This window comes from Macadamia integrifolia, unplaced genomic scaffold (assembly GCF_013358625.1).
Source record: "Macadamia integrifolia cultivar HAES 741 unplaced genomic scaffold, SCU_Mint_v3 scaffold_187A, whole genome shotgun sequence".
NCBI classification, from domain to species: Eukaryota; Viridiplantae; Streptophyta; class Magnoliopsida; order Proteales; family Proteaceae; genus Macadamia; species Macadamia integrifolia.
In genome coordinates this window covers 25367-50268 of record NW_024870634.1, presented here as the reverse complement: position 1 = coordinate 50268, position 24902 = coordinate 25367, and the positions used below count along the sequence as shown (strand labels likewise).

At 39.7% G+C, this 24902-nt stretch overlaps 1 protein-coding gene across 2 annotated transcripts in view; it reads right to left on the bottom strand.

Annotated features, from left to right (window-relative positions):
- Positions 1-24902, bottom strand: part of LOC122071076 (CRM-domain containing factor CFM3, chloroplastic/mitochondrial) — a 37238-nt gene that overhangs the window by 2073 nt on the left and 10263 nt on the right. For both annotated transcript variants that reach the window (XM_042635347.1, XM_042635346.1), the window contains exons 2-7: positions 18004-18472; positions 17767-17897; positions 12860-13204; positions 11933-12089; positions 11564-11856; positions 11353-11412 (exon numbers count right to left, since the gene is read on the bottom strand). In XM_042635347.1, coding sequence (XP_042491281.1) covers positions 11353-11412; positions 11564-11856; positions 11933-12089; positions 12860-13204; positions 17767-17897; positions 18004-18472 — 1455 coding nt within the window. The remainder of the gene's footprint in view (positions 1-11352; positions 11413-11563; positions 11857-11932; positions 12090-12859; positions 13205-17766; positions 17898-18003; positions 18473-24902) is intronic.

The window sequence follows — 24902 nt, the reverse complement described above, 5'->3', positions numbered from 1 at the left end:
CCTGAGTGACACCTTAAAACTTCTAGTTATTTACCACATTGCCACTCCCCCTTATAAGCCTGGGAATATTTACTGTTTTGCCACTATACTCTTAAATTGAGTTTTCTATTATTCTATTGGGCCCATTGCAAACCCAAAAAGGACTTGAACCTGGGTTCGCATAAAAAATCCATGAAACATCCATTAGTTTAGAGGCCCTACTAGAGAACTGTTAACAGCAAAGGTAGGGCAGAATGCTTGAGTGATCAGTGTGACCAAACAAGCCCTTTATTTATAATAAGCAAAGAAGAGACAAAATTACAAGTATGCCTCCCCTTCAGCCGAACCTCATTAATTAGGTTCGGTGGAAGGGGGAAATATATATGACATACGTAGAGGTCTAAGCTCTCTTCTATGTTAGGCTTGTCAAGTACCTCAAAGGAATTCCATGGAGCAGAATGGACATAATTAGAGTTAGGGTAGAATAAAAAATTATTGGAAGGGCTGTGACTAATGCCTTTAGAAATGTCTACTCGCATATATTTTGCATATGGGCCTTACATGATTTGCACATTACAAATGAAATTTATAATCAAGAAAACAAAAATGAAAATTTTAGGTGTATGCTCCACCCCACCTCCCTCCCCTGCCCCACCCCCTCCCCCACCCAAAAATAAATAAATAAATAAACAGTGTTGAGTTGAGTTATATTTGCAATGCCGTAGGGGTATTATTGTCAGACCCCTACAGTGAACTTTAGTATAATTGTGGTATGTTTCTAGTTAGTCTTCTACTGTCTATTGTTAGTCTTCTATTAGCACTCTAGTTCTCTTCTACCGCAGTATTGTAACTTGTAATGTTTGACCTAGACTATCTTATATACACACTAGGGGACTGCCAATAGCAAGTATGGACCGTCTCTCTCTTTTGACAGTCTCCTCTATTTTCTTCCTCAACTCTTCTTCTCTCTTCTACATGGTATCAGAGCAATCTTAATCAGTGTTTGCAATCTTCTTCTTCTCTGTTCTGAGAGAATCCTATTAGATTTTTCCCTTGTGGTGTGCAGCTACCTTTTTGCTGCAAATTTTACCATGAAGAACTAGTTTATATCAATGAAAAGCTAGTTTCTTCCTCTGTTATGCCATTTACATGAAGGCTACTATGTAGTATTTGCTTTTGCTCTCCATGAGGACATTCATCTATTGGAATCAAGTATCAGATATCTAAAGCTTTTCTGAAGATTTCTGATAGAATTTGGTTTTCCAATTACTTGTGATCTGTTGATCAGATCAAGTTTATATTTTAGGGCATTGATACCCTCTCTGAATAGGACCTTCAACCTTGTTATGATGTTCATCTGAGCCCCTGCTGGGAAGTAATTTCAAATCACTCATGTTGCTGCTGGTATTTCTTCCTTTTTGGGCAGAATTACAATCTCCATTTCCTGTTCATCGATCCAGCAGATATGTCCGATATTTGAGGATCTGTTCCCCCTGGTAAGACCCCTCTCTGGTTGTTTTAGGCTGATCCAAGTCCTGTATGCTGACGTATTGTTCTTCCCCACCAGGATTGGAGATACCCTGTTTTAAAACTTTTTCTGGCCAGTCTCGACTCTGGAGTCTGGAGAGATTAGACATCAGGCCATCAGATCTGCCTGATGTTGTAACTGCTTATTGATTCTTCTGAAAGGGTCACTTGACACCCTGGAATGGTGTCCATCTGACACCCTGATTTTCTCACTCATATTATGGGTTTAACAGATCCAGAATTGAATTTGTGGGCTGCGATTTCTTTAATTTCTCTCCAGATCATATAACATGCAGCATTTGTATCCCATACTACCATACTACATATTACATAGCTCCATGCTTGGAGACCCATCTGGAGTTGCATATATCCCTTTTTTTTTCTGAAGTATTCTAGCTGGCCAAAGGTGTTCCCCATCTGGCTGTATCGATTTCTCCCTGTGTTGATTCACACTGTGCATGATGGCCGATCCCAAATTCTACCACGGACAATGTTAATGTCCAGATTACTATCATTAAACTTAGTGGAGTTTCTACATATCTATCATGGGCCCAGGCGTTAAGGTTTACATTCATGAAGTATCTTACATCCGGCCCACCTTCTACTGATTCTAAAGACCTATCTGAGGTCAAAGCTTATGAGGAGTGGATGCATGAGAACTTCACTATTCTTTTATAGTCGTGGAACAGTTTGATCCTACTATTGCGGCAAATTTTATATCCCACATACTGCTAAAGAAGTCTGAGATGACCTAAAGGAAAGCTTCTCTCAAGAGAAGAATATGTCTCGGATGTATGAGCTATATGAAAATTTGTTTAACTTCAAACAAGGGGTTAATTGAATGAGTACTTCAGTATTTTTAAGGGTATGCATGAAGAGCTTAATATTCATCAACCTTTTACAACTGATCTGGAACAATTGAAAAAATCAATGGGCTGAATTTTATGTTGTTAAATTTCTCTCTGGATTACATCCCGATCATCAATCTGTTAAGAGCTAGCTGCTTACTGGTGAGAAGTTGCCTTCACTAAATGAGACCTTTGCCCATCTTTAGCATATGGTTACTCCTAGAGCTGACGTCCCACCCTCTCCTAAGTAAGGTTCTGCATTTGTTGTTGACAGTTGCCGAGGTTCTACATTTCCTGGGTGCGGCTGTGGCTCATGGGATGGTCGTGGTGGTTATAGTACAAGTGGATAGCAGACTGACCGTTCCTCCAGGCATACCATTGAGACATGTTAGGCTAAACACAGATGGCCAGAATACACTCCACAATCAGCTAATACATTTGTGGTTGCTGGTAATACTGAGAAGGTGTCTTTTGGCGACACCACCCTTACCTCATCATCTGGAGCTTCTTATCAGGTTTCATCTTGAGACAACTACAATCAAATCCTTAAACGTCTCCAACAGCTTGAGCCATCAATTGCCACTTCATCCACGACCACTTTGGCCCACATAGGTACATCAACTTTTCTTCCCACCACATCTTCCACACCATGGATAATTAATTATAGTGCTTCTACCCATATAACTGGTAAGTCAAGACTTATTCTCTTTTCTATCAAAGGTTCATAACCCTTCATCTGTAATCCTTGCTAATGGATCCTCTACGCATGTGACTGCTCATGGTACTGTTTCACCTACTTCATCCATGACTATATCGCAATTACCATCAAGTCTTGTATTTACTGGTCAGCTTTCTAAGACTCTTAATATCCCTCTTATTGTGTTTTACAGGAGACTCTTAATACCCTCTCATTGTGTTTTACAGGACCTTTAGGCAAGGAGGACGATTGGTGGCGGGCTTAAGTAGGTTGGACTCTACCATCTAAATTGCACTGGTCCCTCTACTGTTGCTGGTACTACTACTAGTGTCCAATCTCTTCTCCAATGACACTTTTGGTTGGGGCATCTATCTCTAACCAAGCTTCGGCACATAGTTGCAAATCTGTGGCCTGCCTTGAGTGTGAAGCCTATGAACTCGGGAAGCATCATTGGTCATCCTTTCATGCTCATAGTTTGTCTAGAATCCTTCCTTATTTTCCTTAGTTCATTCAGATATTTGGGGTCCTTATCATGTCAAAAATATGTTAGGATTTTATTATTTTTCACTTTTTTGAAAGACCATTCCTATTTAACATGGGTCTATTTGTTGAAAGATCGTCTCGAGTTTTTTATTGTTTTTAAATATTTTTACAATAAAAAAAGACCCAATTTGATGCTTCCATTATAGTTTTTCAATCCGATAATGCATACACCCCCACCCCCCCCCCAAAAAAAAGGGGTTGCTAGATAGAAAAACAGACATTTATTTTGCTCGGTCTCTTGTGCTTCATAGCATGTTCCCAAACACTTTTGGTGTGATGCCATTGTCACCGTGTGCTATTTGATCAACCAAATGCCCTTTCTTTTCTAGCTAACCACTAACCTATATCTATTTTGTTTCCAAAAACTCCCTTGTTTTCCTTGTTGCCTTTGGTTTTTGGTTGTGCGGGCTTTGTTCACATTTTACAACCTCAGGTAGATAAGTTTTCTCCTAGGGTTGTCAAGTGTGTTTTTCGTGGTTACTCTAGAACTCATGAAGGGTAGATCCTGTTACTCATCGACAATTTGTCAGCACCAACGTTACCCTTTTTTAAAATACTTAATATTTTTCCCCTCCTGCACCTACATCTACTCTTGATACAAATACTAATCGTGCATTTCCTTTCTAGTTAGTGCTAGTTAGTCTTCTATGAGCACTCTAGTTCTCTTCTACCCCAAGGACTGAAGAGTCCCTGTAGTACTGTAACTTGTAATGTTTGCCTCTAATTATCTTATGCATACAATGTCTATATTGTGTTGATTGGTTGCCTTGGGTTGATTAGTTACATCACGTGAGACTTGTTTGTTGAGTTGGGATGAAGCTACATGGTGAAGATGTGTTTGATTTTCTTTTCATCAAGTTTCTATGATTTTCTTGCTGGTATTTTTTCTGAGAAATGGGAGAAGTTTTCGGGTACTGTGTATTACCCATTTGGTTTGGATACCAAACCATTTTTTTAGGTGTATTCTTACATCATGTCTGTGGTTAGTGGACTCATGGAAGCTTCATCTTGTTGGTTATCTATCTCTGGAATGCTGCTTGTGATGTTCTTTGGATGACTTGAGCTTCCTTGGTTGGAAGGAATTTACCTTTTTGGGTAGAGTGTGTACTCCCCATTTGGTTTTAGTATCATCCCCACTTTCTACGTGTGTTCCTATATCAGATTAGAGGAAGAGGCCAAGGGCCACACCGAGAGAATGACAGAGATAGATTCAGATGTGATCATTGTGGAGAATCTAGACACACCAGAGATATATGTTGGGAGCTTTATGGTTGTCCCCTTGGTATGCATGGTAGCAAGAGAGGAGGAGCTAAGGCACACACACTATGATGACTGAGGTTGAACCTATGGGTTATCCGTATGGACCACAGATCGACTCCAATTCTCTCATTCAGGATGATATTGTAGCATTTCACAAGGTTATGTCATATTTGGATAGCTCTTCTTCTACACCTACAGTGCTAGATTCCTCAGCTTCCACATTACAGGCCTCCACATCTGCTCCTTCCACTACCTCTTCTTGGGTCATTAACTTTGGAGTCACTAACCATATGACTGGTATATCTTAGTGTTATGACTCATACTCTATCTGTTGTGGTAAGGAGAAGGTAAGGGTCGTTGATGGTTCTATTTCTTCTATTTCTGATATGAGTAGTGTTCGTGTTATTACTTCTCTGTCCCTCGACTCGTTTTTTACGTTCCTAAGTCTAACACTAACCTCTTATTTGTGAGCCATCTAATCAAATCCTTAAATTGTTGTTCTCACATTTTTTTCCATCTCATTATGCTTTTCAGGATTTGGTGACAAAGAGGATTATTGGCAATGGATGTAAGGATAAAGGAATCTACCTTCTTGATTCAGGAATATCTCCTCCACCTACAGCTCAGTCCTACGCATGTGGGTGTAGTGACACCAGTATTGTTGACTTTGTGATGGTGTGGCGTCAACATTTGGTCCATCCTGTTATGAGGAAAAAATTGCCACTTGTTTTCTTCTGTTCCCTTTCATATTGTGCATACTGATGTTTGGGGACCTTCTTCCACTAGCTCTTTATTTGGCTATCACTATTTTGAATCTTTTGTGGATGATTGTTCTTAGACTACATGGACCTTTTTGATGAAACATAAAAGTGAGGTCTATGATTCTTTCAAAAACTTCTATCAAATGATTTGCACTCAATTTGATACCAAAATCAAAATTGTACGTTCTAATAAAGGGGGGGAGTACATGTATGGTGGACTCGAACACTTTTTTACTGATAACGACATTATCCATCAGATCGCTTGTGTTGACACTCCCAACAAAAGGGGTAGCAGAGAGGAAAAATCACCATTTATTGGAAGTTGCTAAGAGTATACTATTTCGCATGCATGTCCCTAAGACCTTCTGGGTTGATGCTTTTCTTACTGTACCTTCCTCCTAATCAATTGTATGCCCACTAAGCTCCTCGAATCTAAATCCCCTTTGGACATTTTGACCCCTTAGGCCTCTACCTTTTCTAAGGTGTTTGGATGTGTATGCTATGTTTATGTCAATAAGTCTGCTCGCACTAAACTTGACCCCAACGCCCTCAAATGCCCATTTCGTGGGCACTCCCCCTCTCTACCAAAGGGTATAAGTGCGACCATCCCTCCTCTCAAGGCGTCTTCTCTCCAAAGATGTCACCTTCTTCAAGTTTGTGCATTTCTTTACTCTTTAGCACCGTCTTCCGGGGGAGAACAATGGGACTGAAGAGGTTGCTATTGTCACTCCGTTTCTTCCACCTTTGCCTATCCAAAATTTTCATCTTGATGCGGGAAAACAAAAGCAGATGGATGTTATGTTCTTGATCATTCAGGGGGTGTTGGTAATGAGGAATTACTTGTTTATAGAAGAAAGGGAAAGAAGACCTACCAAGAGACCTCTTTGGATCCATATCCTGAGATCCACCCCCCTCAATCAGGTAACACTTTTTCCGTTCCTTCTGAGTTAGATCTTCCCAGTGCTATTCGAAAGGGAAAGAAAGCATGTACTAATCCTATATCCTAGTTTGTTTCCTATGATGCTATCTCTCCTACAAGTGTTGCCTTCTCTGTTGCCCTTTCTTCCTATCACATTTCCAAAAATGTCATTGAGGCCATGTCTGACCTAAAGTCGAAGGAAGCCATGTTTGAGGAAAATGATGGCTCTTGAGAAGAACTATACTTGGGAGCTGGTTGAACTTCAAAGGGGAAGAGTTTCAGTTGGAAGTAGTATGGTTTATACAATCAAGAACTGGTCAGATGGTACTATTGAAAGATGTAAGGCCAGATTGGTGGCCAAAAGATATAGTCAATAATGTAGACTAGGATAGAGGTCTAACCAAGTCACAACTGCAGGAACTTTTAATCAAAGAACAACGAATAATTACCAAGGTAGGGCAGCAATCAACAGATCAGAATTAAGGAATAAAACAGATCCTTGTAAATCAGAATTTCCAAACCCAGAAGCTGTCCTCTATAAACTCAGATCATAAACCAGTAAATAGGACTAATTTAGGTACAGAAATAGGCTCTTAACAGGGTATAACCAAGAGAGCATTCACAGGAACAGAAGAGGAAAGAATCAGACCTATCGGTTCTGGTCTCTGTCTGTAAATCACTACAGGTCAAAAAAATCACAGATTTTACATATCTCAAAAATGGCTGATCAGAACAGCCCCAAATCTGGGTCGAGATTAACCTTAATGGAAAGGGAGGTCTGACCAAAATTTCAGCCAAAACTGATGGCTGGAAGTGCTTCAGGGGAGCAGGGAATCGATTAGGAAACCAAAGGAATTCTGGGCAGAACTGATAAAAAACTGAATATAAGTACCTATAGGAACTTGAGCAGATCAGTAACACTTAGTGTAGTTGAGAGAAGAAGAAGATAAGCGAAGGAAAATAACCTCTTGGGCTTCACACCGCAAAGAGTCAATTGGATCAAACACCAATTCCATCAGCCTTGATCAAACACAAGACAACTCTTCATAGAGAAGACAATAGCAGCAACCATTAATTTTTTTATCAAATCATCTGAGCTTTAGGAGCCTTATTTTCTTTATTTATAATGTTGATGGGGGAGGGAATTACAAATAGAAGGTTCCTCAAAAAGGAAACCAAATATTCTCCTAATACAATAGTTACTAAAAACTGAAATTAGAAACTAGTTCAAAAATGAAACTAACTACTAATGACTTGACTCAATTAATAACTTGACTCCTAAGGAAACAAATATAACTCAAATCAAACCCAACTAAAATGGAAACTAACTAGTAATTCCGTATGCATCCTTAGAGCCCCCCTTTTAGACCCATGAAAGTAGTCTATTACACTCAAAACACATAGGATCAAAAGCCCAACATGTATGGAACCCAACCCTAGGCTTATTCCTAATAAAATAAGCCTTTTTTGGTGATTAATCTGCATCAGTCAGGCGTATAGGTTTTCTGGTGTACGATGTCTTATATTCCGTCATAGTTTAGTCCAGGGAGTATTGGTGCAAGCGCCTCGATAGGCAGGACGACGGTCCGCTAGCTAGTTAGCGGGTCGTGGGGGTTGCAAGGGGGCAGGAGGCCCCCTGCATAGCGGGGGTGTAGGGGGTGCAGCCCCCAACTCGAATTTTTTATTTGAGGCCAGTTGTGTACTTTCCGAATTAGGATTTTTCGCTATATATTTGTAGCAAGGGTTTCTTTCTCTGTAATGCAAGCAATATTGAGAGGTGTGAGGACGAGAGTTGTAACCCTATTCTCCATTGATAGTGAAGCAGGATCTCATCTCACCGAGGACATAGGCAATCTTGCCGAACCTCGTAAATCTGTGTGCATTGCTTTGATTTGTCAATGTGAATGACATTGTGGTGACTGGAAATGATGAGGTTGAGAAAATCAGACTAAAGTCTTACTTGGCTCAACAGTTTGAGATCAAAGACCTTGGACCTTTGAAGTAATTCTTGGAGGTTGAAGTGTTAAGGTCTAAGAAGGGAATAAATATCTGTTAAAGTTTGTGCTAGATTTATTGAAAGGAAACAAGAATATTAGGCTATCAGCAAACACTCCTATTGAGCAAAACAACAAATTAGAAGAAGACTATGGTCTGTCCCTTGTTGATGCAAGGAAGTATTAGAGACTTGTGGGGAAGCAAATTTACCTCTCTCTGACTCGTCTCGATATCACGTATGCAGTTGGTGTGGTGAGCAAGTCATGCATGCTCCCAAGAGTGGACATTTGGATGATGTGCATCACATCCTCAGGTACTTGTCCACTCAAGTAAAAGGATTGTTGTATGGCAGGCACAACCATTTGATGATTGAAAATTTGAATATTACACTAATGCCGATTAGGCCAGCTCCATTTCTGACAAATGTTCTACATTGGGCTATTGCACATTTGTGGATGGTAATCTAGTTACATGGAGGAGCAAAAAGTTGTTGTGGCTAGATCAAGTGCAGAAGCAGAGTTTAGGGCAATGGCTCATGGAGTACGTGAACTCCTAAAGTTGAGACGGTTAGTCTAGGAGTTGGGATTTGACACTGAAGGATTTATACGGCTCTATTGAGATAACAAGGCTGCTATAAGCATTGCTCAAAACCAACCCTGTGCAACATGACCGAACAAAGCACATTGACGTAGACTGTCACTTTATCAAGGAGAAGACTGACTCTGATTATATTTGCAATCCTTTTGTGAAGATAAGTGATCAATTGGCATATATATTCACCAAAGGGATCATTCCTACCAGTTCAGTACCCTTTTGTGCAAGTTGGGAATGTATGACATTTATTCCCCAGCTTGAGGGGCAATGTTAGAGTTTATGTTTATATATCAGTGGTACTTTGGAGACTTGTTTATTTACTTATTGTCTTCTATTGTACTTTTCCCTTTTTTTCCTTTTACCTCCCTAGGGAGGCGCATGTAATTTCCATCATTTTGTTAGTAAGGCAATATAGGGGAGAGAGATCGATTCTCTCTCCCATACGGTTGCATGTTTCTCCTCTCTTTTCTCATTCTCTATTTCTATTCTCCTCCTCTCAGCTCTTACCTTCTTCTCTCTTCTCTTGGATCAATCCTTGCATCATTTCCAGCTTTTTGTGCCATCTTCTTCTATTTCTTACATTATCAAGCAAGACCTACAAAGGACTTCTTAGAGCTTTAAGATAAACCTCCTCCTTCCCCCAAATGCATTTTTTTCGTACAATAAAGTAGTAAACATAGTAGAATTCAAAGCGAGGAGGACCAAATGCATCAGGATCCAGAGCCACAACCAAAGCCACAGAGATTCACAAGGGAGACTCAGTTCACCCATGCAAGACAAGATGAAGATCATAGTGCATGTACTTCAAGAGGCTACATTTGAGGTCCACACCGGTATTTCAAACCTCAGGTGAAGGTAGCTGGGATGGTCATAGATATATCAAGCTTGTATGGCACAATAGAAGCCATGAACTTGGGGAGAGTACAGATATGGGCACTAGCGTGCAACAAAAATTCATAGACTCTAGCCCTAGTCCAGCACGTCATGCTGATAATGGCTTCGAGAGTGTTGGATCAACATCAAATGCTAGATATGGACTATATGGTGTATATGTTGGTGGACCATCCTTCGAGAGCACCAGTTCATGGATATGGTGGTGGGTATGGTGCATCTTCTTCTTTATTTGGACATGGGGGTGGTTCAGGTGGTGGGTCATCTTTTGTCGATAGCATCTTCGGGTATCCGGCCCAACCATGTGCTCCACGTCCACATTCTTGCAGTCTCAGTGAGCCATTCCCTAAGTTGGGATACTTTCAACACGTTGATGATGGGGCTTATAGGTGAGCAGTGATGGTTTTTCAAAACAATTGGGCCCAAAACATATCCTGGGATTTATATGTGTTGCATTGAGAAGAGTGGCTACGACTTCTTCAGTAGTACGTAGCTCATGGATAGGAGCTGCCTAAATACTCCTTTTGGAATTGAATGGTGAATGTATGCTTTTTTCTTAATTATATAGTATGTTGCACTATTGAAACTTGTGGTTGCGGGTTCAAAACTTGTAAACAGCCTCTCCTGTGAAGCAAGGGATAAGGCTATGTGCATTTGCCCCTCCCAAACCCTACAATAGTGGGAGCCTTGTGCATTGGGTTGCTCCCTTTCTTTTTTTTTTTTTTTTTTTTTTTTATTGTTTTAATATCTTATTTACATTTCTAGTATCTAAGTTATATGTAGACTAGTGTTTATAACAAATTAAAAAGAGTAACGCACAACATCATTCAGTGTACACTAGCAAACTTTGGCAAAACACCACAAGCACCATTATGGGTGTTCTTTTTGTGAAATTACGTCATGGACTAAGTTTAAAAGGTCATATAGGCAGAATACAAAAAATCAGACAAAAAAACACTTTTTGGGCCTCGAAACCAAGGTTTCGAGTTAGCCCAAAAAAAAAATACTAGGTTTCGACCCATATCTTGACCGGCCTCGAGATCAAAACTTCTATCCTTGATAGGTAGTAATTGAGCAGTTCAAGTTCATGCAACAAGATAGGAACTTCTCTAAGAAATGTTTCAACGTATAGAACCTCCTGAGATTCTCCCAAGGCAAGCCCTCAATACTTACCAAGAAAAATAGAAGGAAAAAGATCGCCTCCCAAGAACAAGTACTGAAGTATCTTGTCAAGCAAATAAATGTAAATAGAGAAGCATAGAACTGGTGGTTTCAAATAGAAAAATATTTTTTCTACCATTGTAAATATACTGCAGAAAATTCAGAATTGCTACTTACAATTTCGGATTTCATCTGTTCTATGGTTCTCTCCAGTTCAGATATGTGTTGACTGAGTGCCTGCACAAAAATATTCAAAATGCAGGAATTTTACATGTTTAAATAGAAAAATATATAAGTAGAAGCTAATAACTAGAATTCATTAGCTTTACACTCTTCATTACGTCACACTTTTCAAAACAATAAAGTCAGCATGTGAAAATGATAGTACCTCGTGGCGCTGCATGGCAACTGAGCGCTTCAATGCTTTTGCTTTCGTTAGAAGGTTTCTTGGCCTCAAACTGATGGGCCTTTTATAATTCTTTCCACGATAATAAATAAGAGCATGGCCTTTCGGGACTCTTTCGATAGCGACCAATATTCCACCACTTTCATATTCCAACAACTTCGCCGAGTCTTCGACAAATGTAAGGTTTTTCTGTTTCGAGATTAGCTTCACAAGTTCTCTGTGCTTCCAATGCAAGTGCATATTCTCAATAACACCATCAAAAACACCACGAATACCTGGAATATTGATATACAGAACGTCAGCTGTTATGTCAAGACAGAACTCATTAATATAGTATGAGTAGAAACTCACCAAGAGGTAAGTACGACTTCATTCTCAGTCCAACCCTACGAAACATAAATCGCTCCTCATCAGTTACTGTTTCCTTGTCATCGTCAGGACCAACTGGAACCATGGATGCTTCTATCTTGGCTAAAAGTTTTTCTGCTCTTAGTATTTTGGCTTGAGCCTGCACACGAAGTGTAACATTAAACCAATTTGGTATAGAAAAACTGCCCATTAGAAGGAGCTAAACTTGCTACAATATATTTCCAGCAAGTACAGGGGATCATGAAGAGTTTCCTATAGACAAAAACAGTCAAGTCCATACAACAGCATTCTCCAAATCATTAAGCTAAAATCCAGATGCTAAACTACCAACACCCTGACTCAAACTACTAAATAAAAATAAATAATCAGTCCAGAAAGATGCTAAGATATTCTTGAACTGAAGTTCAATATGTGACATAAATACTGATACATAGACTCAAAACAAGAAAAGATAATATGAAATAAACCGATAACTATGTTAGCAAATTTATATCAAAGACTCAACAGTAATCAAAAGTATGATTTACGAACTACTGCTCTCCTTTACCTCCCCCCAACCCCCCCAAAAAAATGTACATTAATAAAACATAATAGCCATTCTGGAATAAGAAATTAAACAAACTACAACCTTTTACAATATGCTTGAACCAAAATGTAGCCTCTAAAAATACTGAATCAGAAATCAACTGGAATAAACTAAATATCAAGTATTACCCTCACTTTGAGCCACAAGAAGTGTCTGGATTTTTAAAGATGGAACACTAACAAAGTCAAATAAGTGAGACTCATTTGACTAAGAGCCAGCTAGTGCACTTTCATTCCTCAAATGGACTAAATGATGATGTCATACACGATAATAGCAGGTCATCGTCCTTATTAGCAATCAGTATTCACAAGCAAGATACTTACGACTGCAAGTTTATGCTCAATATTCTTGACTACCCTGGCACTCTTTACTTTGGAAGCTTCTTCCCTCATTCTCTCACGTTCTTCGGCAGAAATTTCTCTGCCCCATCGGGCTTGAGCCTCATGATATTCAGCCAACGTTCCTGCAAGTGGTGGCCCTTCAATTTCTCCCACGGGAACTTCACCAACTGGTCCACTACGTGATTTCTCTTCAACATCCTGGACCTCTTTTGCCAATTCTTGTCTTTCGGATAAAGCAGCAGCCACACTTGTGGGAAGAAAATCTTTCCCACGGTATATGACAATGTAATATTTGTTTCTAAGCAGTAATACACCTCCTGTTAGCATCTGCAAGACAGATTACACATCAAAATTGGCACTTTGAATGCAACTCAAAGGTTTTATATTTTGTGTGTGTGTGTGTGTGTGTGTGTGTGAGAGAGAGAGAGAGAGAGAGAGAGAGATTTATATTTCAAGAGTGAAAAATCCATGATATTTTCAGCAATTTAATATTGATCTGAAGTTGACGTCCCAAATCAAACATGAATAGGTTCTGTAGTATTAGTGAGTCACACTGATATCAACCAACAAATCAGACGTAGATAACATTCATCTCAAAGGCTAAATTTAAATAAGGGAGCAAGATATCAAAATCTCAGATCAATCTGATAGTCAGATTCTGAGATCTGGTCCAGACTGTCCAGTCCTAACTGGTTAAGGAAACTCAAAACAGAATTGTAGAAAGGAGATATTTTATAACTCAACAGTTACAGATCAGAAGGTGACCAAAAGCTGGTCTAAGGGTCTTCCAGACTAGGAGAATATCTCAGTAAGTTTTCTGGAAATATTGATGGTCAGGATGTAAGATATTTACGAATCTACTTGAACAAAGGAAGTTCAAATAGAACAGATTTCAATAGCAGTACCGTACCAATCAAAATATAGAAATCAGACTATGAATTAACACTAGTATTAATCAGCAACCGGCCAACAGAAACAACTGAATAGAGATCAGAAATTGAAATTTGAAATTATAAATCAGAACTAGTATGTGCAAGAAGAATGGACCTCTGAATTGACTGAAGAACCAGAAAATAATAAAAAATAATAGGAAACAAGAATAAGAAAGGTGTATATGAATTCCAGGAATCACCACCAATTGAACCAACTGAATCACCACAGCAGGGGCTGGAACAAAATCACCACAGAATCACAAGCACAGAAGACATAATTTCATTAACTCAAATCATGGGTAAGGTCTTACTTCTGATTAAATAAAGACTAGAAAAAAAGGGACTAAAAAGACCACTAGGACTCTCCAGCCACAGGTTGTATTGGGAGAGTCCTTGATTGACTCAAACTTCCTAAAAACAATGCTAAACTGATAAAAGAGAACTCATAATTCGAATTTTGCGAAATATTTCAGTTCCGACGAAGGTCGAAACAAAATTAGGTGCCACCAAGTAGGAATGCAAACTTTTTGACTGAATTCAGTATTTTGACCAAAATTTCGGCTTCAACTCAGTTCCAATAGAAAATAGTGCATATAAAAGCACTGTTCCGATCAAAATGAGTCGAAAATTCAACCCATTTGGGTTTTGAGTGGTTTTGCTTGTTAGAGAGAGGAAACTCCAACCCGCCCCAACTTGGCCATATCACCTACATTTCTTGGTGAAACTAAGTGTTGGAGAATACTACAACACATCTGCAGCAAAGATTTGCCACATTCAAGAAATATTTGTCTAAGATTCAAAACTTCGAGGTATACCTTTTTTCTCCAAAGGTTTTGAGCGTTCCTGGACCGTAACTCTATGTGGTACTGACATAGAGTTGGAGATGCGGTTTCGTAGGAGTGTTTTAACCTTGGTTGTACACTTGTACTTGACTACTTGTAACACTAGTACACTAGTACTTGTAACACTTTGACATTGTGTAATATAAAATGATGATATACAGCAGTATATGACCAAGGGAGCGTGTAAAACCAAACAACCATTTTAGGTTTCCCCTGAAGTTTTGGGCCAAAATATGGCCATTTGACCACTGAAATTCTCAGCTGAAATATGCAAAGTTTCTGTTTAATTTCAGTTGAAACCCGAAATATTTCAGTTTCAACCAAGGTCGAAACCAAATCCCATACCTTGAAAGAACTCCATACACGGGCTATGGGGAGTATCCTAAACAAACTAAAATACTGAAAATAAGAAAAGTAATTAAAAGGAAATAGGACTGGACATGTTGCAGCCTTGCAAACATCTTAATAATATTTAGTTGATATAGACTGGACCAATTACTAAACCACCGGTTCAGTTTTAAGAACTGCAGGCCGAAGGAATACTTCAAGGGTCCCAAATCTTTAATCTCAAACTGTTGGGCTAATTAGGTCTTCAGCTTAGCTATCTCAGCCCTGTCATCTCCAATCACCATAAGGTCATCAACATAGACAATAAGGATTGTGATGGTACCATTACCTAACCGGGTAAATAAGGTGTGGCCAGTTTGACTTTGAGAATACCCATTCTTCAAATAGCCTATCCAAACCTCTCATGCCAGGCCTCTGGAGACAGTTTGAGACCATATAGTGCCTTCTTCAGGGAGACACTTACTAGTGAAGTAAAAGCCATTCTATACCATGAGCTCATCTTTCCCACAAAGTCTCAATACACCAACGCAAGATCAAAGATTCATTTATAAATTTAGTTCAAGTTGAAGACAAGGAATTGTGAGTACCCATCCAAGTGTTCTTCTTCCCACTGTTCCTCAAAAGTAATGGATGAGTTTTTTTCAACAGTGGGGAATAATGCACTCCCTGTCAAAAAACTGGTCCTATTTTGAATCTAGGGATATGGACTTCTAATTTTTTTTGGATTTTACTTGTAATGGACTGAACTATAAGGCCCAAAAGTGAGGGTCTTAAGGGACGCACGAAAATAAATACTTTAAAATCTAGAAATAGTTGTTATAGGGAAATTTGTTGGGTCCATTCCATTGCTGTCATAGATAAGTCTCGAAGAGTCCTATTAGATTTAGTTTATCATTTGGTAAAGTCCTAAATCCTAATAATATTTTCCAAGTTAATTTAATTATATAAAAAAAAAAATAGAAAATAGGAAGATTCTATTTTTTTTTATTATTTTTGGATCGTTAAATACATGTAATCACCCCTCCCTAACGTATGAATGGAATATAGAATTTAGATTTGAATTGTGTAACTAAGATGATTTCCACTTCTCTACAGATCGCACCTCTGCTCTCTTTGCGAACAATCTGCTTTCTTCCCTAGGCAGCAGCCCCCTTCTTTTCACCATCACAGGCTGTTAGAACGTACAAACCAGCAAGTTACTCAACCTCTCGTTTGTAAAGAAAATAGCCTAGACCTGGGCCTGTGTTGCAGCCGATCAATTCATTGATTGGATTGGAAGGCAGCATCACCAGCTCATTCAGTATCATTGTTACGATTGAAAGATCATCTTAGGTGTTTGTTTCTCTTTCATTCCCCCTTATCTGACAGTTGGGGCCTAATTGTCAAGGCAACAAGGCGACCCAAGGCGGTGGAGGGGTGTCTAAGTGCCCAGGGGACAAGGCGCCCACCTACGCGTTACAAGGCGCCTAAGTGGTATTTTTTATTTTCCCTATTTTTTAACATTATTTAGTATTCTACATATACTTTATATCATCAAAAATCAACATTAAGCCACATCAAGTCATCAAGAAAAAAAAAATTTCCATGCACTTTCTTCGTGGTTGTGATCAAGATTTCCCTTCTTTTTCCCCTTCCCTTTTGCAGGTCCTTGTAATTTGTTTGTTTTTTGTTGCTCTTCCCTCTCCCCCCATCTTTCCTTTGGTAATGAATTTTTTATTCATCCAAAAAAGTCACCATTAAGCAACATTAAGTCATCAAATATCAACATTTATAGAATGTTCTTGTTCTCTAATAAGTTTGACATGTTAAATGATTTTATCTTTACCTGAGACTTTTTGTATTAGATAGAACACAAAACCAGCTTTCCAGTAAGTCTAACATTACTTAAATCTAAGTCGTGCTGACAAAGTTCTGTTTTGATCAAATATAGTGTGTGAATGCAGTTAAAATCGCCTAAATGGAAAAAAAAAAAAAAAATTAAGGACATCCAAACAAAATATTATTTTACCACACTTTTGATTTTAGCAATTTTTACGACGATAAGATTTATGAAATTTTCAGAATTGAGAAAAACCACGTATTTGAAAGTCGAAAATCACCCCTACAACAAAAAAATCAGTTTTTGTTCTTGAACTAGGGGGTTGAATTTTTATCCTTTTAGAATTAGATTTTAAAACTATTTTTCTTGGATTCAAATAGGGGGTATTTGCTTATTAATAAAATAATATCTTAAGTAATAAGGGGTATTTGCTTATTTATAAATAAAATCTTAAGTAAATATAAATCATATTGACATAAATAAGTGTTGTAAGTTGCACTAAGGCGACAATCGTCCAAACCCCAACTAGGCCGCCTGGACGCCTTGACAACTATTGGGCCCCTTCAAAAATATGTAAGTAGGTAGTCCATCAAAAAAGTATCAATCTGATGCACAAAAAAAGTGTTTATTAACAAAGTAATTTTTGAGCAATTATTTATGGTGGTTAATGTTCTTTTATCTTTCAACTGGTTTGTTCGAGCATTTACTGTACGTCACTGCAGCATGAAAGACAGAACTTTGCCTCAAGTAAAAAAGTTCCACTCTACAGCAACATTAAGAATTTCCTTCTAGAAAAAAACAGAGTATTGCCAAAAGAGTAAGGGGAAATTTCATTTTCAATAAATGAATTTGATAAAGAAATATAAATAATTAAGAATATAACGTAGTAAGTCAATGTAATCAAGTTAAACATCATCTGAAAGACCCTTGAATAGGAAATTGGCACACCTTCAGCTCCTCAGCCATTAGTTTGTTGTTTGTATTTTGAATTCCTCTCTTGACAGCAATTTTAACAATAAGGCTTTTCTCCCAAAGCTTCACAATGGCAGCAGCCAACCCCTGGTGACTTCTATTTCTCCCTTCACCAAGAGAAAATTCAGGGAGATAGTTACAGTATTGTTTCAGAAAAGACAAGTAATAAAAAAAGACACTAAATATGCAACAATTAAAATAAAATAAAAATACCTAGAGCAAAATGACAAGGAAGTGACTTGGCAAGTTTCCGCAAATTGGTCATCTCTGCATTTGTCAGTCGTGACCGCATTCCTGTTGGAAGAAGTCTGAAAGGTGTTCTATAGCCTGGAATACTTTGAGGAAGCAAGTCAGCATCTACAGGTAACACACCAGTACCCCACCAATCAACAAAGCGAGGACCTAAACCATTTAGGAGCCTGTTGTATTCTGTCTCCTCTTCTGTAATGCTCTCAACAGGGACTGGACTCGTCACAACTGGACTACTAACTTCCGCAGTTGAAGCAGCACCATCCTCAATTTCCAAAATTGAATTGTTAGTGGATGAAACATCTGGGACAAAAGGAGCATCGCCTTCTTTGTCGGTAGATTTAGGTCTTGAAGACGGTCCTTCATAGTTACTTCCCCGATGCACGACCATAACACTTCCTGATCTCCATATAACTAATCCTCCAGATCGATGCTGCCCAGAAACAAGCAGCAGTCAGAAAAAGGATCTGAATCATTCCCACAAGAACTACTTCATAGTAACATAGAGGCCATGATAACCATTAAAGCAAAGAAATAAAGACTACAGAAAGCAAGCAAAGTTGCTCCATTTGGGAGCATCAGATGGTTAAACCCGTAAGTAGAACTGCTAGGGTAGTATCACAACCACAATCAAGTAAATCGAAGATAACATAGGTCCCCTTGAACATGGCATAATCTCCTAGTTGAAAGGAACCCAAGAACACAGATGGTATCTTAAGGACATCAATCATGATGGTATATAAATGTATATTAGGTATCAATGCAAAAGTCAACAGGACTGATGTCTAATGCAGGAGAAGATTACAAGAAACTACCCTAGCAGTTTATAACCCCAAACAATACAAATAAGAGCAGGAAACAAAGAAATAAGACCATCAAATAAACCCCTAAGGATACAAGACCAATGAAGGAGCAAAACCAGCCCAAAATCCAACCCGATAGGAGAGAGAAAGACCTGCTATAGAACTGGAAAGAGAGAGGTGCAGCCAGGTCTGTAGGAGTCCGATTGAGCTACACTCTTGGGCGTAGATAGTCCCTAGGGAGGGTACAAAAACCCCAAAGTTGAGAGGATTCTGACGGCTGGTTGTGAAGTTACAAGCTTTCTTAATTTTCTGACCTAGGAGAAATAATCGCAGTCTTCAAGAGAGAGAATCAATTTTGGTTTGTAACTTGGACAGATCTGAACTTCTGAATACTCACAACAGTTGTATACTTCAACAGCAGCAACTTTAGGATAAAATAGAAAGCTTTAGAAAAGAAGAAACAAAGGGAAAAGTGGGGGAGGAGCGGCTGTCTCGGCCCGGGCTTCTCACCCACAGCTATCCTAGCTGTTCTAAGCAATTGACTGCAATTATTCTTTATTCAACTATAAAATTATGAGTACACAGGCTCCTCTATTTAAAGAGGGCAGAATAGCAATCAGACTACTACTAGGAGCTATTTTCCCAATAGGACTAGACACTCCTACTACAACTAGGAATTCAAAATTGGACTAAGAATAATAAACCTATATGGAAAACAAATAGGGTCCTAAGACAATTTGGACTTGACATACCACTTACTCAACTCGATGGGCCCAATGGCCCACTAATTAATTAAAAACAACTACTAATTATTCCCCTAGCCGATGGGCCCAATTGGCCCTTATTTGTACTTAGCCACTCAGGTGGACCAAGTAAGAGCTCGGCTGGACCCTAGCCACTCAGGTGGACTAAGGCTGGACCCTTCTTCCTCTCATATTTCCTTCCATAATGTGCATCTACATCAATGTCCCAGTGGAAATCGATATATAAGGGTCGCCCTGAGGATAATGCATCATATGAAAGCCAACAAAAGTGTGGTGAGCAGTCCATGAGCATGAAACTACTTATGGCCAACCATCTGAAGCAAAACGTAAGGCAATCAAGTAGTACTTGTAGGGTTTAGTAGGGTCAATGATAATACTTGGGGATCTTCATTAGGGTTTCACATTAGAGACTTAAGAATATGATGTTTTGGAACTTTAAGAAACTTAAAAGGATCAATTAGAATGGATAAAGTGATGCACACCCACTGAGGTGGTGAAGCTTTGGGAGGGTGGTGATTTTCCCCAGGAAAACAATAACTGGCTAGACTTGTTGATGGGTTTCTAGAAGCCTAAAGATTTAGGATTAAAAAAACACAATACAAACCAGAATCGCAGTGAATAAATAATGATCAGAAATCAAGAATATTTAATAGAAGTAGATCAACAACTCCGATAGACACGATATTCTGATTGGCGGTTGATAATATAGCATGGTACAACAACAACAACACACCTCAGCCTTATCACAACTAAATGGAATCGGCTACATATATCTGTAAGGGTGTAAAAAGTAATAGAAGTAAAAAAAGAAAGAGACATAGCACCACAACAAAAACATCCCACCTAAAGGGGTTGGCAACACGGATCTTTGCCCTCCACACAATCTATTTGAGGTCATACTAGGGTCAAGACCTAAACTTTGCATGTCTTTCCTTACTACCTCTCCTATAGTCATTTTAGGCCGGTTACAACTCTTCAAAAGATGGACTTGATCCAATAGTTGGATCTCAAGAACCGACACTGTTACAGAATTAGCAACCATAGCTGTCACAGTGTCTAGGCACAAACCAAGGTGTTGGAGGGAGCCTAGACACAAGGCAGCCAAGGCTCCTGCCTAGGCGACCAAGGCAACCAAGGAGCCTGAATGCCTACGTGACACCTTAACAACTATGTTACTAACTCAAGATCCTAAAAACTAGGAACTCAAATAACTCACAAGATACTTGGCAGAAACTGATCACCAACAGGTATGATAACAGCAATGGCTTAGTGAAGAAAAAAATATGAGTTATAAGCACAGCAGACTAACCTTTAATCACATCATAAATCAGTAGTTATAAGAAGAAGTTATTGATCGTAAGAGTTCCCGAAAATTGGGACCCTAATGATCTGAAACCAGGTTCGAATTCTGAGACTGTAAGTAGTCAGACTGACATGCGACTACAAATATAAAGACAGACTTGTAATCTCAGTTCAAAGTATTTGGTCACGATTCGAAGGCCTGCTCGAAGGCGGCTTCGCCTGCCCCTATGGAAGACATGCACGCCGGCTGCTTAGGCCCCATCCAGCACCGCAATCGCGATCACTCCATGATGTCTAAAGTTGGCGGCAGATCATCTTTCCGTCCTCCAGCGAGAGGAAGAGGGATGAATCGAGGAGGAAGAAAGCCCTTGAGGTTGACTGCCATCGATCACTTGCCCCTTCTGCCGGAAACCCTCTGGACAGGGATCGGTCCTTGCACAATGGGCAAAAGCGTTTTGCAGCCTTGGCTGATACAACTGACATCATCGACAACCTTGCTTTGCTTGTCAGATCAGCTGACATTGACGTGCAAGCCACTATTGTTACTCCTGCAAACTGTGTCGCCGATGACTCCTCTAATGGTTCAGATGGAAGCTCCTCTTCCGATGGCTGCTCTCCTAGCTCTTTTGGGCTCTTCATCTGATGGAGATCCCATGAAGATACGCTAGCTGGGGAGACTAGCGACTCATCATCTCCTTCATCATCGAATGCTTCTCTGGGTGAGAAGTCTGTGCAAAGTACCCTCACCCCCCCCCCTTTATTGAATTTGCCTTTGATAGAGACACATGCCCCTACCAACTCGCATAAGGCTAAGCTAGTCAAGCCCATTTCGGATGGGCCTGTCTACTTGGGGGAACCCTGCCTGCCAGGCCCACTATGCCCATCAACCCATCCAAGCCCACCGAGCCTTCTAACCATCCAACAGCCCATAACTCCACCCTCCTATCCTTGGCCCAGACCCAGGTTCGGACCTGGGTACGGATTCGGCTGTTACCCACTTTCCTTCTTCCTCTTCTTCTTTACCCGACAGCCTCCATTTGCCTGCAAACTCCAAGCGCAAACTAAAGAAAGCAAAGCGGCAGCCTGCTATGCCGCCCAGCCAGTTGCGCCCTTCTCCTCCTGGCCTAGAGTCCTCGTACCCTGATTTGCACCGATCATATCAAAGAAGTAGGCCTTGCCCTGCCCCTGTTCCTCTCTACTCCTCTTCCCGGGAGCCTTTGTTGCCTTCCTCTGATTCTCCTCAATGACCCACGGCATTATGTGGAATGCAAGGGGCCTCAACTCCCCTTCTAAGTAGGCCGTTGTGACGTCGCTCATCAAAGAGCTCAGCTCTTCCTTCTGTTGCATACTGGAAACTCATGTCAACGAGTCTATTATGAGAAAAATTGTCTTCACTATTGTCCTTGGCTGGGTTTTTGTATCCAATCACTCCGCTCATCCTAATGGGTGAATTTGTTTCAAGTGGGATAACACTAAGCTAAATGTTACACTCATTTCTTCCTCTGACCAATTCATGCATTTTTCCATCTTTGATAATGCTTCCAACTCCCCCTTTTTCCTTACCTTTATCTATGCTTCCAATAGAACAACAAAGGAATATCCTTTGGAATGACCTCAGGCTTTTAGCTAACCAGAGTGGGCATCTCCCCTGGGGTATTGGTGTGACTTTAATGTCATTAGATTTTCTCATGAGAAGCAAGGAGGGGATACCGTGGACAATGTGAATGTGGATGTCTTAAACTCATGCATTGATGATATTGCTGTTGAAGACCTAAGATGGTCTGGAATAAAATACTCCTGGAATAACAAAAGATCGGGTCAGGCCAGAATTGCTTGCAAATTAGACAAAGTCCTGGTAAATGAAGCTTCGCTCAATGCCTTCCCCTCTTCCCATGCTACTTTTGGAGCCCCTGACATCTCTGGCCATAGCCCCATCTCTCTCCTAATCCATCCATACACCTCTTTTGGGCCTAGACCCTTCAAATTTTTTGATATGTGGACCTCCCACCCTGACTACCACTCCATTGTTAGGGAAGCCTGGTTGAAGCTTGTCCAAGCTTTCTCCACCCACCCTTATTCCCTTGGCTAGAAGGTTGAAGAATGTCAAAACTACCCTCAAAGCCTGGAATACTAACTCGTCGGGAATATTTCTTCTCAAGTTAGTGATTGCAGGAACAAGCTCTCCTCCATACAGATCCAACTTCAGTCTAATCATCTCAATTCTTCCTTAGCTAATGAAGAGAAGGTTGAGGCAGCCAACCTCTCTACCCTTCTTGCTGATGGAGGGCCCGCAGAGAAAAGGGAAGAAATCCCTAAGAGAAACTCAAAGTTGCAGGGAGGAGAAGAATAGGGGGGAAAGGGGTCACACGACTTGCACCATACCCGACACTAAAACCTTTTAATCAATTCATCATTCAAAATCTGTTTAATACCTCGGGTTACATGCCTTTATATAATAAACTGAATTTAAAACTTGCCTAATTACTTCCTAAATTCTAACTAATGAAATTAGAAACAAAATAAAACTTAAATGGGTAACTCTCTAATTGACTAATATCTAACCAAAATAAAAGATTGCATATCTTCCCAAATTAACTAACTCAATATTTCATAAATAAAGTAACTCCTAAAATATTCTAATCCAAAAAATCAAATCAGTTCTGGTTCGTCTCGGTTGAGATTGCCCGAATGGTCAACCCGGTTCAACCTCAATTCTGCATCAACTCCCCCGATGTTGAGAAAAACTCGACCACGACAACGGCTTTGACAAGGTAAAGATCCAACACATCTCATGATCAACAGTCATGATCTTCTGATAGTCGTCAAATGATATAATTTTGATTGGAATCTGATGGTGGGGTTTCACAATTGAAATTGGATGACTTATCCGTTCTTCAGATACAGCCTTGATTGGATCGTTCAGTTTATCTTGATTGTCACGTCTAGTGTCAACTGGCTCTTCCACCACTAACCCGTCCTCGATCATGTTGCACACCTTATCACATAAGTGTATGGTACTTTCGGTAAGCTTTTGAAAATTTGATTGAAGTTCCTGAGATTCCGATCGATGTTCCTTCAATCCATCATCAAATTTCTTCTTAAATTCCTCAATAAGATTAATAAATTCAAGGGGAAATGTCATTGGAGTAAAGGATTTTGTAAGAAATTTGCTTTGGGCCTCACACAATTACCAAATAACTCAATAATCAAAATGTAATGGCAGTTGGTAAATATCCCGTTGTCCACAAGGCTTAGTTTCACAGTACACACTCTATAATGAGTACAAGAGCAGTCTCGTAAAAAAAAACAGAAGTTAAAAGAGAAGTGGCAGAATTGGCAATTATTGGAACCCAAGCTAATAATTAAGACTTATCAAAATAAGGTGGAGGGTATTAATGGAAATAAGGGCTAAAATAACAAACCGTGGGAAGAGAAGTAAACATATCATCTTCAACCTCTGGACACGACTTAGTGGAGGACCAGAATTTTTCAAGGTGTTGATCTCCCCTGCTGGTACCCCGATGAAGCTGAGATTGACCCGCAAAAAACCATGATCTGCTTCATCCCTATGGATCCCAGAAGATAGTTCAACGAAAACAATATTCAGCCCACCAGATATGGATACTATAACGCCAGGCAGTAGAACTGAACCAGCATTGGCTAGAGGTTGAACTCACGCTGCAGGGTTGATTTTAGGGTCCAATAAATTAGACAGACTCACCCCTGCTGAAAGCACCTTCGCTAGAAGTTTCAGAGAGGAAGAAGAAAGAGGGAAAGAGATTGAACAAATCACTCCCAACCCTATTACTTCTGTAGCAGCAGCGACTGAACAGAGAAAAATAAAAGAAGAAGAAGAAGAAAAAATAGAGAGGGAAAGAAAGAAAGAGAGTTTGCACTAGGGGGGTTGTTTGCTGGAAATCGGAAGGCTTCGGGTTGGGTTTGTGACTCTCGTTCGACAGGTCCAACTGAAACTCTTTTTTTTTTTTTTTTTTTT